This window comes from Gymnogyps californianus, chromosome Z (genome assembly GCF_018139145.2).
Source record: "Gymnogyps californianus isolate 813 chromosome Z, ASM1813914v2, whole genome shotgun sequence".
In the NCBI taxonomy this organism is placed as follows: Eukaryota; Metazoa; Chordata; class Aves; order Accipitriformes; family Cathartidae; genus Gymnogyps; species Gymnogyps californianus.
Genome location: NC_059500.1, coordinates 37,991,667 through 38,016,532, shown reverse-complemented (window position 1 = coordinate 38,016,532; position 24,866 = coordinate 37,991,667). Strand labels below are relative to the sequence as shown.

At 37.0% G+C, this 24,866-nt stretch overlaps 1 protein-coding gene across 1 annotated transcript in view; it reads right to left on the bottom strand.

Moving 5' to 3' along the window:
* Positions 1 to 5,146: 5,146 nt before the first annotated feature.
* CNTNAP4 (contactin associated protein family member 4) overlaps positions 5,147 to 24,866 on the bottom strand; it is a 244,003-nt gene continuing 224,283 nt past the window's right edge. The window contains exons 19-24 of the mRNA XM_050912810.1: positions 23,242 to 23,466; positions 21,690 to 21,823; positions 20,560 to 20,647; positions 9,860 to 10,078; positions 9,425 to 9,496; positions 5,147 to 5,340 (exon numbers count right to left, since the gene is read on the bottom strand). Coding sequence (XP_050768767.1) covers positions 5,147 to 5,340; positions 9,425 to 9,496; positions 9,860 to 10,078; positions 20,560 to 20,647; positions 21,690 to 21,823; positions 23,242 to 23,466 — 932 coding nt within the window. The remainder of the gene's footprint in view (positions 5,341 to 9,424; positions 9,497 to 9,859; positions 10,079 to 20,559; positions 20,648 to 21,689; positions 21,824 to 23,241; positions 23,467 to 24,866) is intronic.

Genomic DNA, 24,866 nt, shown 5'->3' with positions numbered 1-24,866 from the left:
CTCTTCCCATCAGCAGTCTGATTGTCTGCCTCTTACTGTTCTGGAAGAAACTGCAAGCTCTAATCATTTTTTTCCTTGAAAAAACCCTGTGAAATCTTAAATACTTTGTGAAATGGGTTGGATATTTTCCCAACATTAGGGACGGTGGTGTTTCTGAACGCTGGACTGTTTTTCAGTATTTGACATAATACAAAGAAAATGGTAAAGTCTAAAGGATCTTAGCTCTGATTACATAGCTCATTTACATGCATATGTATGTGTGTGTGTGCACACATTTACTCACATGCTTATGGAGATTTTTACTGTGGATTTACCACACTATTTAATAAGGACTTTAGGCATGATTTATTCAGTGTTATTTATATAAAATATTAGCAACATCAGAATTTCATCACAGGTGGAAGTTAGAAATTCATATGAAAGTCCATGAGATTTTATGTCAGTGTTTAAAGGAAAGGCATCCATCTCCCTGCAATGCAGTTGTGATGTTTGATTCCTTTCTTAACAATGGTAAGATCAAAGATTAAGAGGTTTGGACAACATATCCAAAGAACAGTGCCAGTTCTTGTAAAAAATTACTTTTCAGACAGCCCTTCAAGAATAAAGATGAGCATGGCCTCTTAGCAAAGCACAGTCTATAAGCACCTTTGGTTTTTTGTTTCTGTTTCTCATATCAGCAGCTTTAGCACTTTCTGTACACAAACCCATTAAACCCTTTCTTCCCACCACCACCAAAAAGCCCCAAGAGAAGCTTCTGAAAAGAGTAAATTTAAAGGGAAATTCCTTTCTTTTCCTTATTCTTTTAAGCATGTTTTTGTGTGTACTTTAAAAAAAACGCTGAAATTACTCCAGTACCTTCATACCTGTACCTTTTAATTTGGCTCTAATTTCTTCTAATTCCTTCTTGATAATGCACAATCTTATTAAATGATCAGAAACACTATGGATTAATTGTACTTTTGGCTGCAGAATTAGGAGCTCGATTTGATAAAATTATACAACATTTCTGCATGCTCACTCCAGAGAATGTGCATTACACCCCAGAAACTAAGGCACATGCTTTTTCAGCTCTAAGTTTTCTGACTTAGCAAATATTTTTCTGTTACAAAGAATATTCTTCCCCTGTGACATCACATGGCTTATACAGCTACAGCTCTGCCTTGAGTGTAAACTGTTACAATTACATCTCAAGGTAATTAACTTTATTTCAAAAGGATATTTTCGTATCAATCCCCTATTGACCCTCAATAGTTCCATCTTCTGATTTTACCTCACACTGGTGCTGCAGGCTTCCTGGCATCTAAATCTAAATCTGAGTACTCTAATCTAGACACCTGATTCCTCCCAGGAATTCTGTCTGTTTTGTCATTTACACGCTGTTTTACTTGTACATCACTGCCATGAATAATGATGCTGTAAATTTATTTTGACTGTTAGTACATTTCATGTTAAGTTGTGCACTTAGCTTATTACATATTCTTCATCTACACAACAGTGGATGCATTGGAAAATGTTTTCCCCAAACCAAACTAAATCATATTTATGCACTAAATGTTGAGTACATAAATAATTATAAGCCCTTTGTAGCTAGCGCCCACACAAGGTTTTAAAAATGTACCAGCATACATACTGCTGTTTATTTTCTAATGTACTTAAGAAAAAATATATTTGCCATGGAAAATGTGTCAATGCGTAGTAAATTTGTTACATTAGCACTCAGTAATATCTATAAATAACCACACTCACCAATATATTATGTGTGCTTCTACATATTTTTACTGTTTTAAAAAAAAATCAGTATATTGTTGTCAGTTTTAAACTTTTTAATACAAATTTTTTAAAAAATATTTTCCTCACTTCATTTTAAAAAGTGTTTATTAACAGAGAGGTGAAAGGTCACACATTGGAATAGAGAATCAAAAAAGGGACAGCACAACGTTGTATGATGTCTCAGCGCACTTCGGTGCCACTATTTTTTTGTACCCATAGAAACGCAGCAAGTAATGGAAAATGCTGCTTCATTGACTATGAACCTGTATATTTCAGATTCAGGTGACAAATATATGATCACTCTTCCTGTGGATGAAAATGGGCATTTGCATCTTCAGAGAGACGTAATTAATGTATGCTACAAATCTGCAGATAGATGTGCATTCAACAAAATCCATTTCTGTTTTTCCCCTTAGAATCCTTCACATAATAAAATGTCTTAAAAAGGTCTTTGAATGAAATAATGTGCCATTCACACAGGCATTTATAACCTCCCCTCTCTTTTTTAATTAGTCTGTGAAATAGGGGTTTTACTCAGCTTTTCCCTTCCTGTTGCTTTTAAAAATTCTAAGGAATACGGAAAGAAAGTAATTATTCATTTGGAAGAAAAGGAAGTAAGGGAAGAGACCTTTCTCTGCATCAGGACACACAATAAATATTAACAAGGAAATAGAAGTAAAAGCGAGTGATTGAAAAGTTAAGTTTGCACACTTCCAACTTGTCCTGGTGTGGGTACCCTTTAGGTTTTATTAGGTTAGTATATGGGGAACTCTCATATGAATAGTCTGTCTTTTATCATTCAATCAAAATCTCCATTTTGGTGATCTAATGTATTATAATCAACACCGTCATACAAGTTTTGTCCCACATGGTTACTACATCCCACATCATTGATAAAAATGGAGTTGACTGGGACTCATCACTGCTGATAGATATTTTTGATATAAGTGACACAAGAAGGTGGACACTGACATACCTATCACAGGAAGGGAAAGCCTCTTGAGACGCAGAGGGTTTCAGTTACAGAGAAGTCAACAGGAAGACTCCTCTTGAATTCAATGTAATTTAGGTCAGACCTTTGAAAAGAAGAAGTTATAATTTTCACTTTAAAGTAACTAGCTGGACTGAGAGTAGTCCAAAGTAGCAAACTTAACAATTCAAGGTCTTCTTTTCGTGACCCATGTGAGGCTTTCATCTCCTCCACTCCCCATCCACAAAACAGGGTATTCTCATTCATATCACTTATCAGGAACAGTCCACTATCATTCCCTTACCATGTTCTGTCCTTTCTAAAGGTGACCTATTGTCATGGACCAAACTGTATCAGCAAATACACTAACATATACATGACATGGATACCCAGTTCTTGATCCTGGGTCCTCAGCCTCATTAATCTACCACAGAGGCATGCAGAATTGCAAAAATGAGAAGAACAAGAAAACCGTGCATCTTAATCTGAACAATTTCTGATTGCAGAGCCTCTAGGTACTAAAAAAAGGATATAATCTATTCCTAGAAATGAATTAAAGCTGTACAGGAGGAAGCAGAAAAGGAACTGTAGAATTTTGAAAATAGAAAGTAAAGATTGATGGAAGAAAATAAGCTTTAAAAGACAATATCTGCTGGACATTTATATTTACAACTACCATTTATATAAAGAAATTTACTTATTAAAGGTTTTTGGCACATTGTGTCAGGTTTCCACGTCTTTATAATGTTCTTGGGCATCTATGATAAACATTTTCTAAACTTCACAGTCTAGGGTCTAGCTTTGATTCTCTTCACTGAAAGAGGAGAAAAGCAATGACTGTTATCATTGCTTTCAATGGGAGCAGATATAAATCAATTCTGAAAGTTGTTTAAATTTTAAACTGAAGTCTACAAGGGCACAGAATTCCTGATTCTTTTCTCAGATCCTAGCTTTAGGCACACAGTCTTCTGTCTGGGGAAAAACAAAAAAATTCTTTGTGTGGGGGTCAGTTACCTAAATGTTGGTATCTAGTGCCATTTTCAATGCCTTGGGGTATTCTACCCGATTCCCAGATGTCTCTTCCAAAAGATACATACCTTCTGTAGAACATGTGACATTCCCACCAGGCCACATGGATATTTCAGACACCCTATGGTGTCTAAAGCCACCTTACAATCTTCTGTTTAGACAACTTAAACCTACCCTTCATATCTGATAATCTGTTTAAACAACATCATAGACAGCTCTCATTTACTCTGTCAGGATAGTAAGCACCTGTTTAATTTTGAGTGGTATAATCAGACCTTATCTCGCAGAGGTACAGTAGGTACTATTAAGGGTGAAGAACAAAAGTATTCAAGTAGAAGCCACTGTACTAGACTCTAAATACCCTACTTCTATTGTCATAATAATCATAAATAACTTCTATAATTTAGAACAACTTAATCTTGAGGTCTGGAGCAGATCATAGATACAATGTTTTCAGAGAATAGGTCCAAGATAGTGCACAGAGCATTACTTGTTGACAGAAGAAGCATTACTAATTTCCGGGGACAATAAACTTGATCATCTTTTGGTGTTTTCACTCATGATAATTTAACTATTGTTAATATATTACTTGATCTTTCCAAGCAAACATCTTGCCTTTTGTGATCCCAATTTTATTTAAAATACCTAGAATGTGCATGAGTCTCTTGGTGCCATCACTTGACCATAAGTGAAAACCTATTGCAAAAGAGATTTTACAGCATTTCAACACATTGTACACCTTTCAGTTTTAAGTCCTGCTAGGCTTGCCAAAAAGAAGGGATAGTGATGACATTGATCACATCCCAGGGGAAAGAAGTACAGTTTGTTTTGGACACCAAAATCCATGACTCACAAGCAGATGGTGACACTAGCCAACAGCAGTTCAAAAGGTATTTTCAGTTTGAGGAAGTAAGAGGGATCACTATAATGCAACACAGCAGAATTTCTTTAGTAACACAAAGTATTAGAATCCACCTTTCACCTTGAACAAAATTCCAGAATCAAATTTTAAAGAAAAAGATAGGTATAGCTTCATAACAATTTTGCCGTTCAAAAATCATATTCAGTATGTACATTAAACTTCAGTTGTAGAAGGTCACATCAGAACAGTTGGAAACTACCAACAATGAAATTGGTTACAATATCTAATTCACTGTTACATAAAATGCATTTACGGTATAATAGCTAAGGAATGCATGTAATTTAAAGAGGCCCCCTACAGCAATTACTGAGACTGAACATATGAAGTATAGTAAGTCTCAAATCCATTGCATTTACTGTAGAGTGCAACAGCTTTTTCTGTCCATTGAGAGCCCCCGGCTTAGCAAGGAAGTCAGACTGTCACATTATTATATTAAATTAAATAATGAATGCCAATCAGAAGAAGTATTCCTTTTGATTTTCATTGGCTGTGTTTTGCATGCTGAGCTCACTTTTCAGTGCAGATTCAGCACTGTCTTCATTTTCAGATCCTTTTGCCTCATTTTTTGAGTATATGCCTTTTTTTTTATAAATGCGTATGGCTATGGCAGTGATGCAAAGTAGGATGAATATCACGACTGCTATCACACCTAGAAGAAAAGAGAAAAAAGTTAAGAGAAAGGATAGACACATAAGAACTCATGAGCCAGAGTAGGACAAAGAAGGAATGACTCCATCACATAATGGAGGAGGTTGCAGGGAAGCCCGAGAAATAAGAAACCATAGCTGCCTTCAAACTAGAAACAGCACTGTAGTACAAGCATCACGGTGATTGTTTTGAAATTTTGCACACTACTACTAATAAAAAAAAATTCCACAAAATACTATAATTTTTGAAACTTTTGAATGAAAGGCCAGTAGGGGCCTTTGGGTACTGTAGATAAGAGGGTGTCTTTTCCTCCTTCACCATCAGCCCCTAGCTCTCTGCCAGGCTGGGAACTCAAGCCACTGCAGATTTAAGAAGCTGTTCTTCAGGGACTTTCCTGCCAGACAATGGGATGGCACAAAGGGCACTACTATGACTTTCTCCTTTTCCCCAACTCCTATAAGTATTGGACAAAGTTCTCTCCCTTTCCTCAGTCACTCGTGTGGCTCAGGACCCTTTCTCATGCCACATGTCATCAGGAAGGAAGGGGACACGTGTCCCATCATCAACTTTCATTTGCCAATCAGCTCTCCTATCACTGCTCCAGGTCTGGGGAAGGAATCTGGAGAGCAGAGGCAGGGCAGAACAGGGTGAGGACAAAGGTACCAATCTGGAATTCTGAACCAGGTCCTCTATCAACTCTGCCTGTGTACACCACAAAGTCCAAGCCTCAGACCCTTTGCAGTAAAAATGGTTGCACAGAATTAGTCCCGTTCATATCCAGTACTCCGCACAAATTAGTTCAGACCACAGATGACTGGTTCTGACTAAACAATGCAGTTAATGAGGAGAATTTATAAAACAAAATGTAAACCAGTTCATCATAAGGACTCCAGTGGAAATTGGTCAGTGTTTGTAGCCACTTATTGTCATGTCAAATGGCACAGAAATTCTAATGTTTATTCTGCCTCATGGAAGAAAATCGCAACTCCATTTCACTGCCTTTGGTACATCATAATAGGATAAAGAGGCTTTCATGATCTACATTAGCTAGGACTCACATTTGTGTAACTGCATCATTGTAATGAATAGACACTGGTTAAAATACTAAAATACTAAAATCAAGGCTTACTTCATATTCAGGCTGAAATAATATAGGTTTGACTCCTTCCCTTCCCTTCAGGTTTGTGGCACTTGTTCTGACATCCTAGGTGTGTTTTTGTTTTGCATAGCTACATGACCTTGGGTTCATAAGTAAACAAGGTCCCTGCCTACACAGATGGTAGTGAGCAAGCTTCCTTTTCCAACAGCTTTAACAGCCCCATCTGGTAGGGTAAAATCATCATCAGCACAGCCACCTGCATTATGGTGTTCTAGCTGATCAGCTAGAAAGCAAAGGGGCAGGAGCATAAGCTTTATATAGGGGACTCATCAGGTACCATATGTGCCATATACCTAACACATAAGAGACTAAATTGAATGGACACAGTTTTAAAAGCGACTATTTAAGATTTATTGAACTGTTACCACGGCATGCTGCTCTTAGCGCAGCAGATTAGGAACAGTAAGGAAAGAGATACTTCCCACAGAGATAAGCATGACCTTACAGACTTCCAGCCCATCTCCTCTCTTCCTCATTCATCCTCTCATGATGACCTCAGGCCCTCAAGTTCGTGAGTCAGATGTTGGGCAGGAAAAGAATTTGAGGAGAAATGAAACCAAAGGGAAGCAGAAAGTGCCTGTCAAAGAGGCAGAAAACAAGACTAGGCTACAGGGAGGAAAAAAGCACTGAACAGTCTGGGAAACAGTTGCAATGCAGTGGCTCAGCTGTACTAGATGAAGGAACAATCTGCTGCATAACTTGTCCACTACTGCAAGAAAAATAAAAATACATAGTTCCTTAGCGCTGTAAATAAAAACAGACCATCCAAAATTCAGTACTTGTCATTTTTTTCATTCTCTAATATGAGCAGCTATCCTTAATGGTAGGAATATAAACTTCTTTGTGTGGTATATTCTTCTCTGGAATAGACTCTATAATCTGAGTAAATCTTGTTCTTATTTAGATTAAATAGAACAGTCATTCCTTTGTTTCACAGCCTTGGTACATGTTCCTGTAAGGGCTTGCCTATAAACTTGCCTTGTCTGAGGTAGCTGAATTGGTACAATTCTCAGTTATACTCATTTAAGGGTGCTTACATCAAACTTTTACTGAGTGTTGTACAGCTTGATTTATTTTGACTTTTAAACAACCACAGTTAAGCAGTAGAAAAATTGTGAGTGCATATTCCCAAATGTGTACAGATACTTATGTAAAATAATACTTATCTTTTGAAACAGCAAAGTAAGTTTTGACAAAGTTAGACATGTACAAGAACTCAGAAACCATGTTTTTAAATTCTGACCTCACTGAATTCAGTGGTAAAATTCTCAAAGTTTGGGTGTATAAAAATACACAGACATAAGTATCACTTTACAAGCAAGGAAGCTTCTAGGTTTTATTACCTCTTATTTTAGTATCTTTAGCACTACTGCATTAAAGGTCCCTGACCATGCACTGTGCTGCTGGCAGGCACTGACCATAGCAGGTACCAATATTTAAATGACACACACACAGGTGACTGCAGGTTCTTATCTTAACTCCACCTTCCATAGACCCAAATGCTTTTATCCTCAGTGAGAAGCCTTGGCAGCTTTATTCTGCTAAATCCCACTATGTCATTTGTCTGCTGAGGCTTTTAAAACCCTTAGAAAGGAAACCTATTCAGAATTTAAAAGACGGAGGGGATGACCTTTCCCTCCCCCTGCCCTCTTTCTGTTGAAGTAACTAATGGAAACTGAAACAGTGAATTAAACTGTGAAAATACCTTCTTCATGAGTGAAAACAAGTTTCTTTCCCTCACCTCCTTCCAAGAGAAGAAATACCTCCAGAAATTCTCGCAGGGGAAGATTGTCACAAGAGATAATACTATTTGTTGAAAGAAAAAAACTGAACTGACATAGCCATACACTTGCTCCAATACCAGTGACAGGAATTGAAATTCTCCTGAGGGTCCCCAATCTCAAACTCTCCCTATTAAGGCTCACTTGAGTACTCTTCATTCCTGCTAAAAAGACAGAGGTAGGCTTCCCCACTACGACAGAGATGGACCTTGGCTTAAGGACAGTCAGTCAGAAAGACACAGTAAGGGAACCTCCATATCCTGATTATTAGTCCTGTACTTTAAGCACAAGATGTCTGTCCTAAGCTTTATACCATATTTGTTCTGATAGGCATAAAAAGTAAAGGGACTGTCAACATATTCACTTTAGAAGCAATTGAACTGTACATGGTTCTTCCTCTATTCCTCTGTTAAAAATAAGTGTTTTCAAAAAAGTTTGTGGATGATCATTTGTAGTTCTGTTTGAGCTGATAAAAGTGGCCAAAAGAAATAGTAAGAAAATGGAGGAGAAATGGTATTTCAGACCAACAGAAATTATTTTTTATTATTATTATTTTAACATGCATTTTATTTTTAAGCTGTTAGTCAATGCAATTGATAGTCTGTCCAAGAGTACGTTGCTTTCCAAATGCGGAACCAGAATGAAACTTGCCTCAGTCTATCAAAGGATTGATTCAAGCAGTGTTGGACCACATTTTCTCAAGAAAAATCTGTGTTGCTTAGATCTATTAAAGAAGACTTTGAACTTGACTGTGTAGCAAAATGTAATTTTTTGGCATAGTCAAGGAGCAAAGAATGTTCTTTCTTAAACATATGCTATTTGTCACAACACATCCAAGTACTTTTTTAAGTCATAGACACTTGCATTAGGCAGATTGGAAACCTGTTCTTAGTATCTTGTGTTTCAGCAGAATGTTCCAATGTATAGAAACACTGATGGCATAAATTTATGTAATAAGAAAATATGAGAGCTATTGATTGCATTTTAAAACAATGCTTGATTTTTGTCTACCACCTGTAACAAAATTAAGCCTTTTTACTAGTTTCCTTATGCACGCAAAACTAAACTGACTTCACTTCAGCATTGAAAGACTCACAGTTATTAGAAAAAAAAGGTTCCTGTGGATTTGTTAGAGTCCCTATTACCTCCAATAATTGCAGAGTCACTTCTGATTGCATTAGCTAAGGGCTCTCCCTCATCTATTGGTCCAGAATGATCTGCAGCAGAAAAAAAGGAAAATGACAGACAAATAGAAGAAGAGTTTTCAAGAAATTCTCACATGGTTACAGCTCATGTACAGTACGGTACAGTGGCAGTAGTGTGGGTCCATAAGCATGCAAAGAAAAACAGTGATGTAGATGATATGTTGCAGAGATAAAGAGAAAAATGTAAACATTCTGAGGAAATGAGAAAGACTAAAGAAAAGGAAGTAAGTACGTATAAAAGAGAATTAATTTTCAAACTACTCCTGAGATGTTAACTCACATGGGGAAAAAAAAAAAAAAAGCTGTGATTCAGGTCATGAGTACCCTATTTAGATTTTGCTTCAGAGATCGGAATAAGTGATAACCGTATGCTACCTGCAAATGAATGGGTTGTTTCAGTTGATGTTGAGTCAGCTCCAGTTAAAGTACCACAGTTAGATTCAGTGAAGCGTCCCTTTGCGATGACGGGGGCTGAGCTGCTGTGGTGCAGTGCAGCCTTCAAAGGAGCAATGTGGTTGAACTGCACTGAAGAGAGACATCCAATAAACCCCTGAGAGTTTGCCTTCATAGTCTCCTCATCTACATCGCTGTTTTCTGTTAATCAAAAGGAACAGAACACAATTAATCATAGTGCAAATGTACAAAATAAAGTGACAGAAGAATAAATGAATAATTAACCTGTGTTCCTCTGAGTATATTGGAGTTACAGCAACATATGTAAATTCACTGAATCCCTTTCTTGTCTGTCTTTAATGAAAAGACAGTCAGATACATTCAACCCTTTTTTTTTTTTTAACAGATGACAGTTACTAGTCTGCTGAGGGAAATGCTTTATCTTACTATAGCAAGTTCCAAAGCAAAAAGTTTCAAATGTAACTAAAATATTTAAATTAAAATGCAACACTTTTTCATTCTGCAAAAAGATAAGGATGAAGCATGCATTCATGAAAAATACTTATTTTATTAGATTTCTTCTCATAAATATGTACATTATTGGATCATATTCTTTCCACAGATTCATATATCTACTCCATCCCATCACCATCAAGTCTGTCAAAACAAAAACTCTCTGAAGACCTCAGATCCTGGAAATCCATAAAGATATTTTCTGTGAAATTCTAAAAAATAAATGTTGTTCCAATTTATATACATTTTAAACATGATGCCACTATCTTTCCCACTAAGGAAAAAAAAAAAAAAAGAACCTCCCCTATTCTCTTGAGCTGTCTTTCTGAATGTATGTACCCTGTCACAGCTCTCTATTTGCCAGCCAATGTTCACTAATGCACTACTTTGGAAATGAAAAACAGTTTATTTACTCTGACAGTTCTAATTTAACCAAAAACTCTGGAAGTACTAATTAGTCAAAGTTTTCAAGCTTTGTGTAAATAAAATGGGAATTTCATCTCATCATTTCCACCTCCCACTTATCCTAAACTTGTGATCTTTACAATGGCTACCGTAACAGTTTTAAATACCAATGTACAACGCACTCCTCAATACAATTAGGTCAATAGTGAAAATCGGGCTAATGTGTTTTGGTAGAACGTTGCAAAATAGCACAGCAGCATTTTCCTCAACTACTCTCTGCTTATTGCAATGATGATGCGTTATTAGATGGATGGATGTCAGCCAAGAGTCTGCTCACCTACACTGATGGATTACATAAAATGTTGGATGTTTAACTGCCTCTGTTCTCTCTGTAGCAAACACTACTTCTCTTGATTGCCTCACCGCACTGAAGGATCTGTTAGATCTGGATGTCTTAAGAAAAAGACTAACCTGAGGTGGCAAGAAAAAAAATGTCCAAACTCCCTTGTGATAAAAACATATATCTCTAACTATAAGTAGGATCGAAAGCCTCAAGACTGAAACGTTTTCTACTATTTTCTAGTTTCCTATACAAACCATTTTGTAAACATTGTATGTGTATAATATGAAAGGAAATTAGATATTTAAAATCCTTAGAGTTCACTTGACTCATTAATTAGAAAATACTGCTGGGATAAAGTAAAACTTTTTGTTAGACTAAGCAATCTTGCTGGTAAAAGTGATATGGTTTAGGGAAGACAAACCGTTCTCTGCTTTAGTGCTTAAGTCAAATTTAACTGACTGAAAATGTGACACACACACACACAAGCTGGTTATCGGAGACTGTATTTTATAGTAAACTGCAGTTAAGCATCCTTAAGCATCTTTATAGCAATTCTTTTTCTAAGTGTACTCAACTTTTTTCAGCAAAGAAAGACAAAAATTACTCCTCCTACATTGCCTTGTTCAAAAAAAACCCCCAAAGCAAAACACAAACTCAATAATCCTCTTTCTTGAATTCTGCTTCAACCATCTTTCCTCTGTGAAGTAATACTGAAAGTCAGCAGACATACAGCTCCTAGCAGAACATTTAAAAACCGTGCAATCAAAACACTGTCTTTGACCTTTCTGCTTTTATGATGTCGAAGATTTCAAAATTTTTCATGTTCCTGTACAATCTTATCTTGTCTCAAAATTAGACAAGTCCATAATATATTGGGTGAACTATTGGTTGATGGGTCGGGCTCAAAGAGTTTTAGTAAATGGAGTTGCATCAGGCTAGTGGCCAGTCACCAGTGGGGTTCTCCAAGGCTCCATTTTAGGGCCAGTGCTCTTTAATGTTTTTATAAATGATCTGGATGCAGAAGTCAAATATACATTAAGTAAGTTTGCTGATGATACTAAATGAGGAGGAGGTGTGGACTTCCTCAAGGGTGAAGAGACCATACAGAGGGATCTGGATAGACTAGAGAGCTGGGCAATCACCAAGCGCATGAAATTTAACAAGAGCAAGTGCAGGATTCTCCACCTGGGATGGGGTAATCCTGGTTATACATACAAATTGAGGGACGAGAGGCTGGAGAGCAGCCCCGCTGAAAGAGATCTAGGGGTCTGGGTTGATGCCAAGTTGAATATGAGTCAGCAGCGTGCCCCAGCAGCCAAAAGGGTCAACCGGGTCCTGGTGTGCATCAAGGACAGCATAGCTAGCCGGTTGAGGGAGGTGATCATCCCACTCTGCAGTGCACTTGTGCAGTCCCAACTCCAGTGCTGTGTGCGGTTTTGGGTGCATCAGTATAAGGACATCAAACCATTAGAATGTGTCCAGAGGAGGGCAACTAAGATGGCGAAAGGTCTCGAGGGCAAGACTTACGAGCGGCAGCTGAGGTCACTTGGTTTGTTCAGCTTAGAAAAGAGAAGGCTGAGGGGTGACCTCATTGCAGGCTACAACTTCCTCAAGGGGAGCAGCAGAGGCAGAGCTGCTGATCTTCTCTCTCTGGTGACCAGCGATAGGACATGAGAAAATGGTATGAAGCTGTGTCAGAGGAAGTTCAGATTAGACATTAGGAAAAGCTTCTTCACTGAGACGGTGGTCGGTCACTGGAACAGGCTCCCCAGGTCACGGCACCAAGCCTGTCAGATTTCAAGAAGCATCTGGACAATGCTCTTAGTCATATGGTTTAGTGTTAGGTAGTCCTGCGAGGAGCCCAGAGCTGGACCCAGTGATCCTTATGGGTCCCTTCCAACTCAAGTTGTTATATGATTCTATGATTCTATGAATCTCCTCAGTAGAAAAAATTAATGTGCATTTGACTTGCACAGTTAAATTACCAGCTGGAGGTACTAACAATGTGCTTGGAACGGACTGCCACAAAATCTCACATTTGTGTAACATGCCTGTGTTAGTATGAAAATTTTATTATGGCCAGGCTTTTTGCATTAAAAGTACATATTACAGCTAAAACTAATTACATCTATACACCCACTGATTTCAGTTGAGTCATATATGGAGGTTGTTTTTTTTTTCCTCTGTGGTTAATATGTGACCACATAAATGCCGCTACGCTGTTACTTTTTTTTTTATGTGAAGAAATACAACATTATTTTACTGAAGTTTACTTATGATTCAGACTGAAGTGACCAGAAGGAGATAAATTGCTGAAAAATATGTAATTAAACAATTATTTTTCTGATTTTTGTGCACAAAAGCCTACACTTTAAAAACACTCCAAAATGGTCTAGGCTCCTTTTCCTTAATTTGTTATTTGTTTCAGCAGTTTACTGCTGAAAAAAATGCCAGTAAAGAAAGCAATTTGATTGACAGGAAGTAATAGATAGTTCTGTCATTAAGACTTTTTGCTGCTTTTTCAACAATACATATCCAGCAATCGGGAGTCACAAGTGGGTTTTATTTGTGGAACTGTCATTTGTCACGCTGCTGAGATTGATTAGAAAAAAAAAATTAAAATAAAACATTAGAAAGCAAATATTTTGCCAACAGAATTATTTCATCAAATTAAAGTATCTCCATTAAATTCTTAAATATTGATTTTTAAAATATTAGTGTTTTCTCCAAGATTCAAAACAGTGGAAGCTTTGTCTTTCCTCAAATAATCATCCTGAAAACTTCTGTATTGGAAGTAAGCCTTGACAAGCTTGGCTGACTAAATTAAAAATCTGATGAAAAAAATCTTAAAAAAAAAGGCTTCATATAAGTTTACTGAACTACAATTAAATGTGTTTTAAATTGTTGGAGGTGCATAAAAATGCATATTTTACACTAAAAACAGACTTATATTAAAGGCTTTTCAAAACCAACTTTAAGAGATTGAATTTTACTATTTCGTTACTATATGAATTCCCAAATTCATAGAGTAGAAAAAGCTGCATAAAGAGAAATGGACATTTTTAAAGCAACTATTATTTAGCATGTACTTCACTGCAGCACTTTTTTGGGAGTACATTAAAACATTATTGTTTTAAAAGGCTGATTTTCAAATTAACAGTTTGAATTATCACTATATTTTTACATATCAGTGGAGCACAGTGAGATTTTTGCAATTCCATCATTCCTTTATCAATAAACTATAACAATTAGAGCTCTTAAGCAAGTTGTGCAATTATTAATTATCATCAAAGATATTCCCATAAAGACAGAATTAAATTATACAATCTTATAATTTCAGAGACAAATAAACCAGTATATGAAAGGACAATTTCACTACAAATAGAATGGAATAGTTTGAATACAGAGAAATTCCATTTCAAACATGGGTACAAAATATTTTACTGGTTTAACTTAGGCCTTTTTATTAAGAGTCTAGTGAAAATTTGTTTTTATTTATTACGGAAATAACAATTTTTTACATTGTTGGAGGTGTCCATATTCAGTGTGATGCCTTCGTTTAAGTGAATTGGCTTAAAATTACACATTCTCTTAAGCTGGTGAAACTTTGTATAAATCAGACCTAAGTAAATCTTGCTGAAAACCTATCTTTATCTCAGTAGTCATGGAAAGGTTAACAACTCTTACTGAAGAAAAGCGTCTCCCACAGCTCCCCACCCTCAGCCTGGGGAAACCTAGGAAGCTTTGTCCTGGGCAAATGTGGTTTTAGTCAGTGGAAGTAGATTGCTTCCTCAGTGGGTTGCTGTAAAAAGAGAGGTTTCTACAGCCTTCTTACAGTTTGGGGTGTTTTGAGAGAAAGTATCTTCTTAGGAGGAAACCAAAAACATAAGGAGCCCTTTGGCTTGTATCCTGTGAACTCTGTGGCTGAGTGTGCTGTTTCTCTTTTCCCTCACAACTTAATCTTCATATATTTTGCTGAATTCTGACACAGCCTAGCTCCCTGACTATTTTGTCACAATGTTGCATAACATAAATTCAGAAGTCTTTAAATAGGAAGGCTTAGGTTCTGGGAAGTGAGGAAGAACACTGATTTCTTTTTTTTTTTCCTGGGAATTCAAAATTAGTTCAGCAGCTAACTCTCAGATTTGCTTTCAGCAAAAAGCAGAGCTATGTACAACTGCAGAAGAACTCAGACAAGCACTTCTCCAACTGAAGATAATCCTTAGAAAATCCATAGCTTTCTGGCCTACTTTAAAACTTGTGGGTTTTTCCTGAACAACATTTCAAAGTATAAGAAATACATGATTTCATATTTTGTTACTCCTTCCTCTGTTTAGACTTCTTCACTGCAGCAAATGCTCATCACTTTTTCCACTGCCTTCATAAAGTCTCCTTTCACCTCTAGACATGACTTCACAGGAATCAGGACCCAAAGCAGTCAGACTGATAAAACGAACAGTAGCTCTTCAATAGCATCTCTCCTTTGAAAGGGAGAGAAGTATAACACATGTTTTCTTCAGGACAGGTTCTGTAAACTGAGCCAAATTGGGCTGAGCGCCCCCACAGCTCATTGTAACTCCATGCCTCACACTACCGTGACGATGCAAAGCCATCACATAACTGAAGAAATTCCCACCTCTTATAACAGTGTGGTTTCTTTGGAAGAGACAACATTGGTCCTGATCAAAAGAGACTGCTATTTGCGTAAAAAAGTGCATTTCAATACATTGCATCAAATACATTTTTAAGTAAATTGATGCAAGCTTTGATAAGGATTTTCATAACAAAGATAACAAAACCTTTAGTTCTGTACTGGTCATTGTAGTATTACCCTTATGTGAGTGTGACTGCAATAGACTACAACACTTCAAAACATTATAAATTCCTGATTCAGCTTTACCACTGATTTGTGGGGTTTTGAAATATTTTAAACAGTTTTCTTCTCGTAGTTTATATTTCAGCTAATATTGTTTTAAAGTTAAATGATCATTCTCTTTTTCATTCTCTGTGCATATCTACATACCAATTCTTTTCTGGACTGTAAGTTCTATAGAGAAAATCTGCATTTCAAAATTAATATACATTTCTGTTTGTGTTAGAAATCCTTAGTTATTTTTTGAGTAAGAAAACAGATCAGCTGCACTGAAGACTCTTCCAAACAATCATAAGTAAACAATAATTAGGATTTTTTTTTTAAAAAAGTCTATAAATATGATCTTTAAAATTCTTTATTTAATATATTTTAAGGTACGTAGCATTTGGTTACCGTCATTATGAAAAAAATTATCACTGTATGCATTTTATTATCTATTCAAAATTATTTTTCCACCTCTTCTAGATAACACTCTCGGAATTGAAAACCACGATCATCTATTAGATGGATAAAGAATTAGCTATATGGCCTTATACAAATAGTTGCATACAACAGCTCAGTGTCTAAATGAAGATCAGTAACAAGTGGTGTCCCTCAGGGGTCCACACTGGGGCCAGTACTGTTCAATGTCTTTATTAATGACATAGACAGTAGGATTGAGTGCTTCCTCAGCAAGTTTGTGGATGACAGTAAGATGAGTGGTGCAGCTGATCCACTAAAGGGACGGGATGCCATCCAGAGGGACCTTGACAGGCTTGAGGAGTGGGCCCATCTGAACCTCATGAAGTTTAACAAGGCCAAGTGCAAGGTTCTGCACCTGTGTCAGGGCAATCCCCAGTATCAATACAGAGTGGGTGATGAATAGATTGAGAGCAGCACTGCAGAGAAGGACTTGAGGATACTGGTGGATGAAAAATTGGATAGGAGCTGGCAATGTGTGCTTGCAGCTCAGAAAGCCAACCATATCCTGGGCTGCACAGAAAGAAGCATAGCCAGCAGGTCAAGAGATGTGATTCTCCCCCTCTACTCTGCTCTCGTGAGACCCCACCTGGAGTACTGCATCCAGCTTGGGATTCCCAGCAAAAGACAGACATGAACCTGTTAAAGCAGGTCTAGAGGAGGGCCACGAAGATGATCAGAGGGCTGGAACACCTCTCCTATGAAGAAAGGCTGAGAGAGTTGGGGTTGTTCAGCATGGAGAAGAGAAGGCTTGAGGGAGACCTTATTGCAGCCTTTCAATATATAAAAGCAGCTAATAAGAAAGATGGAGAGAGATTTTTTACAAGTGTCTGTATGACAGTACAAAGGGTAATGGTTTTAAACTGAAAGAGGGTGGCTTTAGACTAGACATAAGGAAAATGTTGGGTTTTTTTTTTTGTGATGAGGGTGGTGAGACACTAGAACATGTTGCTCTGAGAAGTTGTGGATGCCCCATTATTGGAAGTGTTCAAGGTCAGGTTGTATAAGGCTTTGAGCAACCTGGTCTAGTGAAAGATGTCCCTGCCCATGGCATCGGGTTTGGAACTAGACTATCTTTTAAGGTCCCTTCCAACTCAAACCGTTCTGTGATTCTATGATCTTATACATTGGCCTATTAAATTAATTACACTTGAAATACCACATTCAAATCTCTCTCAATCCCCTTGCATATCTACTTTTCTAAACAATGATAGGTCAGAAATCATCTTAATTATGCTTCTCTGTTGTGAAATTGAACTGAAGATTTCATGAAGTCCTTTTTTCTAGCTGAGATTACATATAGAGGAGGGTATATTTGGAACTGATTTTTGTGTGTATGTGTGTGTGTATGCACACATATGTGTGACAAAAAGAGTTAAACTAATTTTTACTCAGAATAGAGTAGAAAACTAATTTCATACACATGTTGGTTGAGACTTACATTATTTGAATGTAGACAGAGGTCAGACAGAAACTGGTGGAGACTTACTGCCTTCCACCCAGTGGCATGATGGACTATTTCAGATAATGCTCTGCTTGTCAGTAGGAGATTCTTTGGGAAAACATAATAGTGTTTTCTATTGTCATAGCCAGGACAGTATTTCTGATTCTGTCAATGGCAGAATTATTGATTTACCAAAGCTGTTATGTTATTCCCAAAGGTACTATACAAAAAGCGGTAGATATGTGGATCCTGAAGGGGCACCTCAGGTACATAGTAATAAAATTCCTCTAAACTAAACCACATACAACTGAATGTGAAGAAAACACTTCTTCGATCTTCTGGCTTAGAGTAGGTATTATATAAAACATGTAAATAGGTCCTGTAAGCCTGGGGGAGCAAGATAAAGTAATATATTGTCTATACTAAGTTGAGAAGAAAACTCAATTTCTTCTATGTCACATATCACAGTTTTCTGAATTTATTTCTACAAAAAGCCTTTGTTAACACTTTAGCTTACTTAAAGAGAATTTTAAAGAATGGGAAACCATCACTCCTTTACAGGCAGTTTACTGGCTAAATGTTCAAGCACCAAAGAGTTAGAGAGTGAGGCAGTTCATTTCCCAGATCGTGTTTTGGAACAAGGTTCATAATGTTTGTTAAAAATTGCTTCTATTAAGAATAAACAGAATTGCTTTTGGTAATGGTGATAACCTGTGTGTCATATGAAATTATAAACATTTAAGATTTAGAAACTTAGATATAACCTTTCCAATAATCCATATTTTGGTAAACCTATTTATTCTACACTTAGCCAAAGACCACTTGTGGAAGGGTGAAAATAATCAATCTAACTACAAAATGGTGAAAAGGTCAGAGTAGCCTTAGTTACTAAACATCACAAACTATACCAGCTCTGGTTTTGCATTGTTGCAACAAAAAGTGCTATGAGAGGAAGAATACACAAATGGATCTTTACTTGATATGGGAATGTAGCAACACAGACTTTAACTGTTTAACATCTTTGTTGGAGACATGGACAGTGGGATTGAGTGCATCCTCAGCAAGTTTGCTGACTACATGGAGCTGTGCGGTGTGGTCGACACGCTGGAGGGAAGGGAGGGACCTTGACAGGCTTGAGAGGCGGGTCTGTGCGAACCTTACGAAGTTCAACAAGGCTAAGTGCAAGGTCCTGCACATGGGTTGGGGCAAACCCAAGCACAAATACAGGCTGGGTGGAGAATGGATTGAGAACAGCCATAAGGAGAAGGACATTGGGGTGTTGGTTGATGAGAAGCTCAACATGACCCAACAATGTGCATTTGCAGCCCAGAAAGCCAACCATATCCTGGGCTGCATCAAAAGAAGCATGACCAGCAGGTCGAGGGAGGTGATTCTCCTCCTCTACTCCCCTCTCATGAGACCCCAGCTGGAGTACTGCGTTCAGCTCTGGGGCCCCCAACATAAGAAGGACATGGACATGCTGGAGCGAGTCCAGAGGAGGGCCACAAAGATGATCAGAGGGCTGGAGCATCTCTCTATGAAGACAGGCTGAGAGAGTTGAGGTTGTTCAGCCTGGAGAAGGGAAGGCTCTGGGGAGACCTTATAGCAGCATTCTAGCACCTAAAGCAGGTCTACAAGAAACCTGGAGAGGAGCTTTTTACAAGGGCATGTAGTGATAGGACAAGAGGTAATGGCTTTAAACTGAAAGAGGGTAGATTTAGATTAGATGTAAGGAAGAAGTTCTTCACTATGAGGGTGGTGAGGCACTGGAACAGGTTGCTCAGAGAAGTTGTGGATGCCCCATTATTGGAAGTGTTCAAGGTCAGGTTGGATGGGGTTTTGAGCAACCCAGTCTAGTGGAAGATGTCCCTGCCCATGGCAACGGGGTTGGAACTAGATGATCTTTAATGTCCCTTCCAACCCAAACCATTCTATGGTTCTATGATTCTATGAAATTACTTTAGAGGAAACAGAAATTTCCTTTAACTTTTCACCAGCACCATATCTTCCTCTATCGTTCAGTTGTCCCCATGTGACTAATAAGAACATGATAAGACCTTGAGAATTTTAGTTCAGGCTATTTTATTTTAACAAAATTATTGTTTTTATTGTTGTAGATAAGTAAATTCCATTTTGATCGTTACTACAGAGACAGCTTTTGATGAATCACTGCTATACAAAATATTTTGTGATAGCTTAACTTGTTTCTAAAAAGTAATTCCAACAAAGTTTTTGCTTATGTTACCTTATCCCTAACTGTTTACATCAAAATCTAATCACAGAAAGTTTTTCAAATACGGTACCTGATTAATAGTATTCTATGGTCTTTGTGTATGATTTCACAGTGATTTATTTTTTCCTGAGAGTAAAAAAAAAGTGGTGTTTCATAATGCTTGATTGCAAAATGAGAGAGAGAAGTGTGAAATTATTTTTAATGGAACACACTTGATCATTTTTCAGGAAGTACTTACCTGTGATTATATTTGTATTTCAACAAGACTGAAGTTTCTACCTTGATTGTGACTCAGTGTCTAATTAAATCCAAAACAACAAATATCTTTCAATGAGATTAAGGTTATTATTTTTTATGTGCCATGATGACATTTTGATCTACGTTTTAGAAAACCCTGGGGTGTTCCACTTACCTAAAATCTTGCCAAGTGTGAGAGACTTGATTGCATTGAATTCTGTGCCTGAAGACAGAATAAACTTCATTCTTTCATTCTGGTTAACCTGCAGAATGGTACAGTGAAGAGCGAAGTAGAATAATGGAAGAAATATTAGTCAAGGCTTGCAAAAAAAGCGGTTAAGATCAAGGTTAAAAATAAAAGCAGCTGAGGGAAGCATTTGTTAGTTATAGCATAAAAACTAATCAGGAAATAGATGATCAGCTTCCTCAGATCACTGATTATAGCTGTGATACTTCTTAAGCATCCCACTTAATAAGCCTTTATTTATCTTATTGATTTGGCTGATTCCTTCTTTTTCATCTATTAGATGAATAAAAATGGTGAACCTTCAAAAACATGAAAAAGACTCTTTTCATTAAAAAAGGCACTCAACATCTAGTTTATAAAGATCAAACATTATACTGTAAATGCTCTGTCCCCCAGGGTACCTCTAGAACTACTTGCCTTCAAGCCTTGTACCAATGCATAATTAAGCAAACTCAGTTCTAGCCTCAAAATACTAGCTTGTAACATCCACGTTTTTTAAATTTTAATTTAAAAAATTAAGACTTCTTTACATGCTAGTATCTACTATTAGCAAACAAAATATTTTTATTTTATCAACAATTTTCCACAAAAAATAACAAAAATCTTTTCCTTAATCGTCGCATTCCTTCGATGTAAAAGGGATCGAAGAAAATTAGACAAACAGGCTTAAATTATTATCTAGATGGTAATATATTTGTACTGCAGTTTGACAGGTAATTTGAAACAAAAAGCAAAATGCAAGACCCAAAACAAATGGCAGCAGTCATACACATTTCACAAATTGTGAAAATTTAACCATCGAGCAATTAATTGTATTTTCATATAAAATGATGAGAAGGTATTGACCTTTTGAAATAGACAAGGTGAACACCAAAAAGATTGTCTGATGTAGACTTTCACTGTGCCTCATGAATCTGCTAACCTTTGCTTTATTTACTTGAGACACTAAAACATAGTTTATTTGGGGGTAATTGCCTTGTAACTACTTAGTTCATTTTGCTTTGGATAATCTACTTTTTTATGATAATCCACTCCTTTTTTTTGTCTAACTGAATTACCTCTACAAAGAGCATTTCTTCCTCTCTGTTAATCTTCACGTGTTGCAGTTGTCCATCAGCCATGCTTTTGATATTGATGCTGAAGACATCAGGATCATGATGGCTATCTAGCTTGTACCTGATCTGTAAACTTCCTGCAGGGATAAATAGAGCAAAAAGTATAGTACACTACATACACAACAGGCAGTGTAGATCATATACAATGTCTCCTGCTTCACATGTGCATTTGGAGAGCAAAACAAAGACTTGATTTTTTTAAGGACTTAACTACGAGAAATTGACATAAGTGAGAAATGAAAGAAGGCAACAGGAAAAGTAATAGCCATGTTGGAAGTAGGATGTAGTGGCAAAGATAGCCATACTCAGTCACAAATCTGAATAATGAGTTAAAGTTTGTGCAGAAATTTTAGTAAGTACTTTTATAATTCAACTGAGAAAGACTTGGTCTGGTAGCTCATATCAATGTGACTTATCAAATAAAACTCAGTGCCTTACAAGTACTGATCTTCAATAATGTTTACGCTGTCCGGACTTGTAAACCTCTGACCAGTTGACAATTCAGTAGGATGAAGTTAATAACTTCTAGCTGACTTTCCTTTTCTTGTTGTTAACTCCCAGCATACTGTCTGTATGGATATAATCACACAGAAACTCTTTCACAGCAGAACACAGGGGTAGCGTGGTTTCCTTGTCAGATTCCCTTCCAGCTGCAGATGGACTACAACTTTCTACTCATCTTTTGGAAAGCAAGGCCCAGTCTAGACCCAAGCCAGTCATGAGTAAAACATGTCCCATCTCACATGATGGGGAGGATACTACAGTTATTCTACATCCACATCTGTATCTGGGGAAGCACAGAACCTTCTTTGAGCACAGAACCACTGTAACTGCAGAGTCTTTGATAAACCCAAAGATTCAACTCAGTCTGTGGGACTTTTTCATTAAAAAAAATAAAAAAATAAAAAAATTGTCTAGACATAGAAGAAAGAATGAAAAAGAAACATCCAACTAACATTTAATGTTCAGCTTAAACAGAAACTTCAATTATGTTCTGTGTATTTTCACAGGTATATATGTGTATATTCATAGGTATATAAGTAGCTTATGAAATTAGTTGAATGAAATGACCTCTGATTAATTTGGAAAATGGATAATGCACTTTCAAAAAGTAGTTTATTTCATTATTTGTCATGAGGATGGCAATTAATATGCCACGTGACTAGCAGACTAGATCAGATACATTTTGAGTTTCATTTCAAAACTTTAAAAAAAGTTTAATTTGAAATATTTTACTGCATTTCTAAAGGATTTCCAGAAATAAGTATTTTTGCCAACATGATAAAAAAAACCAGTAGCAAAAGTTGACATTACAGTAGGAGGAATGGTTTTCATGTGGAAAGCGTTGCTTGGTGCAGCTGAAAAATAAATATACCATTTAAAGCAACAACAGGACAATGCTTAGTTTGTGATTCAGGTCTGGGAATCAGAGTGAATCTGAGTTGGCAGCTATGATGTTCATTAGTGTTTCCAGATGGCCTATCTGAATACTCACCGTTTCTGGTGAGAATGACCGAGAGGTATTCCTTGTAGAAGGAGCTGACATAAAGCAGTAAGCTTGGTGTCCGTGTTGTTCGGAAAGCAAATGTAATTGCTTCCCTGTTCAGTGTCATGTCAGCATAGAAAGAAGAAGCATGAGAACTGGAATTTTTAGCTAAGGTGTAATATTCTTGAAAATTGTATGTCACAGAAGTGCCAGTCCCAAAATAGGCAGAGACCTCTGAAACAAAAAATAATTCAGTTTTAAAATATCATGCAAAACAAGACTAAAGCTCTTTTTTTTCTTTCTGCCACAGAACAAAATAAAATGTATTCTTAACTATTGTGATAAAGCTGAAAAAGAAATATAAATGGAACTAGTATTTAGAACTACAGAGAAAAACAAGACTTAACCTGGGCTAGAGCAAAAGCCCAGTTAGACATGTCTTAAATATCTGTTGCATGAAGAAGTGCTTCTTTTTGTCTAATTTTAAACAGACTTTCTGCTTTTTACCTGTTTATCCATGTCCTCAAGCCCAATATGTCCTGTTTTGTATGTATACTGCTCCTATAGAGAAATGGGTGCAGCAGTTTGAATCCTAACATACTGATTAAACTTGGCCACATCTGAAACACACATGTGGGAAAAGAGACTGGTTGGGTGGGAGAAAGAAAAGGAGAATACAAACTGGATTATGGTCTTCTTATGGATGAATCACTCACAGGGGGTTTCTGTATCTCAGTGATATCTCACAGCCATTTTCTGCTAAAAGTAACTGTCTTAGACCATCCTGTTTTCACACACAACCTCTACACTTCAGAAAAATTACTGGAAATTTCTGTAATCTGGCTCAGTATCTTTGACAGAAGGTGACTGAAAGTTATTACTATAGGTCATCCCACACTTTCAGCAACAGGAGCCACTCTGCCCCTACAGAGTAATAAACATGGAGTGTGACCATTAGTCTCTTCTGCTGTTTGCGGGGGAGGAGAAAAGTATCATTCCTCACTCAGTGGCATTAGTTCCACAGCAATAGATATGGAAGGACTTCACACAAGTCCTTTATTCTTGTGGTGGCAGTGGTGGCTGGACAGATGTTGTGCTTACTAGTTTAGAGGAACATGGAGTTATGGCATTTCAGCCACTGAGTACTTTGTAGAATGCATTTAATACATGGAGGAAGCAAGTCATTTATAGCAAATCAGAATTATACGCAAATACCAAAAGTTCTAGATAAACTTCTGTTCTTAAAATTCAAACTTGATGACTTGTGATCATCTACCAGTACAACACCATCACCAATGAACTCCTTTAAAATGGCTGAAAACATGGGCTCGGTCCTGTTTTCCCATGATCTTGCTTTCTTCTTACGGTAAAAAGAAGTTTAACATTCTTCTACTTCTTGGTTTGTCTTCCAAATTTAGTCTTAGTTTTGAGATTAAGGCTTGAAAGACAGAAATCCAAAAGCTGATTCATAAAGATATAGTTCCTAGCTTTAGTATAATATAAAAAAAATCAAAGGAGTTGCATAACATTAAAGAAAAGATGCTGATCCTCTCAGGTAATGTGATTCCTGCTTTAAATAGTATATGTTGAACATATCTCTGGAAGACAGTGTTTAGCAAAGCACACTTACTGAA